General features: G+C 45.1%; 2 protein-coding genes across 2 annotated transcripts; one reads left to right on the top strand and one right to left on the bottom strand.

The window, feature by feature from the left end:
• Positions 1 to 403: 403 nt before the first annotated feature.
• Positions 404 to 2242, top strand: BDCG_02954 (uncharacterized protein). Its single transcript, XM_045418545.1, has 4 exons — positions 404 to 1402; positions 1516 to 1582; positions 1690 to 1788; positions 1883 to 2242. Exons 1-4 carry the CDS (start codon positions 557 to 559, stop codon positions 1924 to 1926), a joined length of 1056 nt encoding a protein of 351 aa, XP_045275086.1. The 5' UTR covers positions 404 to 556; the 3' UTR covers positions 1927 to 2242.
• Positions 1770 to 5285, bottom strand: BDCG_02953 (serine/threonine-protein kinase Sgk2). Its single transcript, XM_045418544.1, has one exon. It carries the CDS (start codon positions 5213 to 5215, stop codon positions 2657 to 2659), a length of 2559 nt encoding a protein of 852 aa, XP_045275085.1. The 5' UTR covers positions 5216 to 5285; the 3' UTR covers positions 1770 to 2656.
• Positions 5286 to 5678: the final 393 nt, after the last annotated feature.

Genomic DNA, 5678 nt, shown 5'->3' with positions numbered 1-5678 from the left:
TCTCACTGTGTAGAGATCAAAGGCTCAGTCAGATCTTGAGATATACTGATTTTATAGTTGTTATGTCTGCTGATTATGTATTGAATACAGTTGCTGAGGTATCTTTTTGTACTTTTCTGCTGGGGATGGGCCAGATTGGAAGGGGCGGTACAAGGGTGAGACTTGGTGTAAAGACAGAGAGGGTTTTTCATGGAGGATGTGTCAGGTCACGTGATCTGGCTTACTAATCCTTCCACTATATAACTTTCCACAAGCTAGCAACCTTTCAATCAGACAAGCTTTACACCTTCCACAGGTTATGAGACCCGTTTTGCGCAAAATCGCTGCCAATTCGGGATTCCTTGTCAATATAATCATTATTGAACTACTGCTTCATTCAATACGCCCATCAGGAGTTAAAATCGTCTTATTCTATCAGTATTGATGCGTTTGAGATCTTGATGATCAATAATACTACTGCTCGCTTAAAAAAGAGGCTTGCAGAAAACGCACCACATTTGCAAAAAAGTAAGAAAAGAGAACGATATTGGCAAGGATCCAATAAACGAATATCAAGATGGCGGATTCAATACGATCTCGCCCACACACACGTTCGCGATCTCGCGTCCTTTCCATTGATGAACGCCCCGAAACACCCTCTCGATTCGAAGCTGGTTTGAATACAGCTCCTGGCATGGTCAGGCCGGCCCCCCGATCTACTCGACAGCTTGATGAAGCTGGTTCTCTTGATGAGAATAATGGACACCCAGGTGTCTACCGTTCGGGCGGGGCAATATCAAACCAACAGATGGAGCATCTCAAGATGACATTTGAGATAGAGAAGGAGAGGCGTAGAGTCCTAGAACTCGGACTACAACTGGAAAAACTCCATCAACAGAGATCCTCTACGGATCGACCACAGGATGTCAACAATCATCCTGCCACCACCTCAACAGCTACAACAGCTACAACGCACAACCTGAAGGTCCTACCCAATGCAGCCTGCAAAGCGGCTGCGGCGATTCCTTCAGCGACACCAGGCCTACCGACTGCAGCCTGTAAAGAGACTGCAGCGATTCCTGATCCATCAATTGATAATCTATTCATTGATGAGGAAATTCAACCTGAGTGTCCATTATTTCTTGTACCCACTAATAATTGGTGGATTGACTATGATATCTCCGCGAGAATACCTACTCTTTTAGTGCAGAATACACTGAACTCCCTGGAACCCACAGTTGAATCTGATGATCCTCCGACATCTACAAGGAATATCACTACAGTGGGGGAAGCTTCAGTGGGGGACAGTCTTGAAGACCTACCCACTGATCCCGAGATCGCTGCACTTCCGATCCCGAAAAACCTCACACACGCCAAAGCTTCCATGGAATGGAAGTATTATTACAAGGCCTGTGTTAAAGAGGTCAATCATTTGAAATATACACATTGGAAAGAGAATATAAAGAAGATAGGGGGATAGAGGGATAAAAAATGATGTATATCATGACTGGTTTTTCATTGCTACACATTTTCCAGTCATTTTTTGTACCTGTACTTGATTTGAAGGCGAATTTTGTATATAGCATCGTGTATAGTTACTCTGGTGAGTGGGGGTGTCAGGTCACGTGATCTGGCTTACTAATCCTTTCACTATATAACTTTCCACAAGCTAGCAACCTTTCAATCAGACAAGCTTTACACCTTCCACAGGATGCACTTCAGATGTGTCTGTTGATTATGTGCTTGATACTATTGCCAAGGTATCTTTTTGTATTTTTCTGCCGGATGTGGGCCAGATTGGGAAGGGTGGTACGTGGGTGGGACTTGGCATTGATGTTTTGGAACATCAAAGATAGACAGGGTTTTCATGGAAGTTGCTTCTCAGATATCTCCACAATTACAGGTCAGAGATCTTCCAAAATCAAGAAGATTGATGCATATGACTAGGTCTCTTTGCCTTACAATTTGTATGGCAATTTGGCCCGGGGTTGTGGTGTGATAGGGGTGAACAGGGGATAATCCCACACAGGAGTTTCGAACAACATCTGGTTCACATTTGGCTGGATAACTCCACCACCACATGGGGTATGCAGTCGGCGATGGGGTCAAAATGCTCATATGATCGAGGGCTTTTCGATGGATCTATCGGCGGGTTCTTATTCGAAAAATTGAGCGAGTTCGTGGTGGAGCGCTTGACTGAATATATTTTGTATAAATACACTAGATAAAATTACTCTCAAGATTCAATTGCAATATCTGTAGAAGTGCTCATTCTATTGAATACTAACTATGAAACTATACTAAGCTGGGGAAAGAAAGGAACCTTTTATAGATATCCAGTTTCACTAGTGTACACATTGAATACCAGCGAGGGTCTTATGTTCCTGCCTCCTGGTGCTCCTTGAAGAGTTTCCTTCAACACGGGTGTTCTCTTTGAGCAGCGATCCCAGACCGAAGTGTGCGGATGAGTATATCCAGTCCCACTAGCATACATGCTGCATACAAGCGAGGATTCTATATTCTGGCCTTTTGGTGCCTCTTGGGCGGCAATCCCCAATCAAAGTGCTTTCCTTCGGCAACTCCTGACCCAATGGTAGCTCACATTACTACCGAGAAGTCCCGCCTGTTGAGCCTCCTTTACCGGGGAATTCTGGCTCTTGTGCTCAATTCATCACACTCAAGATTTGATTTTGGCGATCGCATCATCATATGCCTTGATAACAGGATTATATAAATGCTTCGGATCTTGCGGGGTGCCAATGATAATTCCTCTGTCCCCATACGGAAAAAGAATGTCTCGTATAGCTCTGCAAAGTGGTTTGGCAAACTCAAATGCTGGAGGAAACTCAGTCAAAATATCCTCAAGCCCATCTGCACCCATATCGGTTCGCTTGCTTCTTGCAATTTTTTTGTAAGTTCCAGTGTACCACTCCTTCAGCATACTGTCTTTTGGTGGAGAAAATTTATTCATTAAGATGCGCTCAAATTCACCAGTTTCCATGTTATCTTGTTTGAGGTTTGCAATTTTCTCATGACTTTCCATGCACCATTTCTGTAGCATATTATCTTCTGGCCAGATACATAGCTGATATAACTTCTGCAATTGCTTGAATTTTTCCCAGCCGTGACGGGCGCACTGCCAGATAAGCACGTAGAAAAATGACTCAAGATCATGTCGATAGGTATGGTCGATATTAAGCAGCACCTCAATTGCCATGAACTCCATTGTGCCAGTCTGGTGCCGCGCACCACTTCGCCCGCTCCCAACTTCTTTGGCAAGATCCAAATCAATTAGCATACCCGAGTGACCGTCTGTCTTGCCTGGATTGGTTATTATTATATTGTTCTCTGAAATATCCCGATGAAGGATATTCCCATCCAGGTAAAGAGACCGGTGCGCCTTTATAGCATCGCGAAGTGTCATGAGCAGCTCCAAGGGTGATTTATAGTCATAGATCAGCCGGCCAGCAGGCGATATCATAAGACAGCGGAGGACACGGTTGTCATAGGCTTCCTCATCATTCCTGTCGAAGAGGCTTGGCTTGTGCACTGACTGAATGGAGAAAGCTAGTTCATTGTCCTGCTGGGTGTCCCCTGACGGTTGATTGATGGAGCGCGATCGTTTGGATGCCTGCATCCCTTTATCCGGAGATCTGCGTTTCCTGGAAGACGACTTTCGCCCTAAGCTACGGAGCTCGGTGAGTGGCTGAGATTGATGAAATGAGGAGGCCGCGCTCTTGAAGTCGTGTCGCTTGTCGTCGAAGGTCAGGCCGCAGCGTATGTCGGCGATACTAGTGATGGCACTATGGCCAATGATCCTGGCAACCCCTTGGACATTTTTTTGACCTGCTAGCTCAAGGAGCTCCGCCTCCGGCCGCCGCTTGTCTGACACCCACGAGAATTTGGCTACACCCTCCACTTGTCCATCATTTGCGAGAAAACATGTTGTCCCGCGGCACACGATGGCACTCTGAAAGGAAAGCATTTCACCCAGCTGTAGCACCTTTTCCTCCGAGGTCCCAGGCCCTTTGACAGTTATTGATTTGCTGCCACCTTCATTGCTAGCAATAAAGGTGTCCAGTCCCAGTTCCTCATCACTCATCATGGTGTAGCCCACAAGCATCTGAAAGAACCATCTTGAGTCTGTGTAGACATCAATGATGCCTGAGCTATAGGGGCCTGAGCGGTCAAACACCCATGCCTCCATCTTGGTCCCACAGACAGTGAACGCGTGGACAAACCGCCGGGTCGGCTGGGCAGCAAAGACCTCACGCACATAGCGGCTTATCTGAAGCAGGGTGCCTTTAGTCCTGATCTCCTCCTTGGATTTTTTGAGCTCACCAACTACCAGAATGTCTCTCCAGTTGTGTTTGTTTTGCAAAGAGCTTTCATCCCTAGCTCTTAAAAGAAGGTCAACTTGCCGTTCTGCATTTGAACCAGTAAGATCTGCTTTGCTTGCTGTGGTGTAGTAGACGCTATGTGATTCTAAGAGAAGATCTTCTTGAAGATGAAACCACCAGGCAAGGACATTGTCCTCTGTAGGAGGATCAGGAAACTGGGCCCAATTCCCATCACTGTCTGAGGCCAGCACACGTTGACAGATGGCATCTGCTTTGCTGCTCCAGTCTTTTCCCACAAAGTACTTGTTGAAGAAGCCCTCAACATCTTGAAAGATGCAGCCACGTATCTCCTCAAAGATTCTTGGATTCACTAAGTCACATGTCTGCTCAGAGCCTTTCTGTGATGATGATGTGGATTTGACTGGTGTGCCATCGTAGGAAGGGGGGACGCTCGCTGGTGGTGTTGTTCGAGGGATGGTGTCAATGAGGGTAAATACAGCTTTCCAGACATCGAAGCTCCAGGTTTCAACATTCTGAGATTCAGTGGGAGGTCTTTGAATAACCAGGTGCACCAGTGGCTGGTAGTCATTGTATCTGAAGTTTCCTTTTGCCTTTCGGAGGCGCTCGAATAATTGTGCTAGATCAGATGCCACATCCCCTTCATTGATCCGTGAGGGAAGGTTGTAGGCTGCACCCTCTCCCTGTAAAGTATAGACAAGTTTTGAAATCACATTTTGATAGAGTTGGTCAAGGTTATCAACAGCGCCATTGTAGGAAATTAGATGTGACTCATAGATTTTTTCAGCCTCCTGAAGCATGCCTTGTAAACTATTGACTGAGTCAGTTAGAGGATGGTTCTTGATAATGTCGCGATCTCCCTGTGAAAGTTCCGCCATTTTGACAGTATAAAAGATTCTTAATTTGGTGCGAGTTTAACAAGGAATTGCAAGGAAAGAAAAGCCAGGCTTGGTTTGCTAATTAATTTTATCACCAAAATTTTCTTGGCCAAGTGAATGACTAAGCATGGAGTAACTAAGTTAATGTTGGCCGTTAACGGCCGTTGCGGCTATTGGCTGTATTGATCTCCCTAGATCACATGACCAATCACTATATTAAGCTCTTTGTAGATAGCTCTATCAATACAACCTTCAACTATTCTACAGGTTATGAGCCCGTTTAGCGTGAGCCTCACTGTGGTCAACATGCATGAGTTCAATCTCAATTAAGAATATAAATCTCAAAATTAATATTCTGAATATTTAAACAGTGTTAAGAGTAGACTGATTAGTAAAATTATAAATTTCATATTTAATCATATTTAATCCGATCTTATACATTTGTGGCGGGCTGCGCCCGATC

The sequence above is a fragment of the Blastomyces dermatitidis genome, assembly GCF_000003525.1.
Source record: "Blastomyces dermatitidis ER-3 genomic scaffold supercont1.3, whole genome shotgun sequence".
NCBI classification, from domain to species: Eukaryota; Fungi; Ascomycota; class Eurotiomycetes; order Onygenales; family Ajellomycetaceae; genus Blastomyces; species Blastomyces dermatitidis.
Note: the sequence above shows the minus strand (reverse complement) of the source record. Positions and strands in the feature narration are given on the sequence as shown.

What these genes read in the sequence shown, in the direction of transcription:
- BDCG_02953 (XM_045418544.1), bottom strand. Translation starts at nt 5,215, where the DNA reads ATGGCGGAACTTTCACAGGGAGATCGCGACATTATCAAGAACCATCCT.
- BDCG_02954 (XM_045418545.1), top strand. Translation starts at nt 557, where the DNA reads ATGGCGGATTCAATACGATCTCGCCCACACACACGTTCGCGATCTCGC. An exon ending in CATCGTGTATAGTTACTCTG is followed by an intron (nt 1,583 to 1,689) that starts GTGAGTGGGGGT and finishes CACCTTCCACAG; the next exon opens with GATGCACTTCAGATGTGTCT. An exon ending in GGGCCAGATTGGGAAGGGTG is followed by an intron (nt 1,789 to 1,882) that starts GTACGTGGGTGG and finishes CCACAATTACAG; the next exon opens with GTCAGAGATCTTCCAAAATC.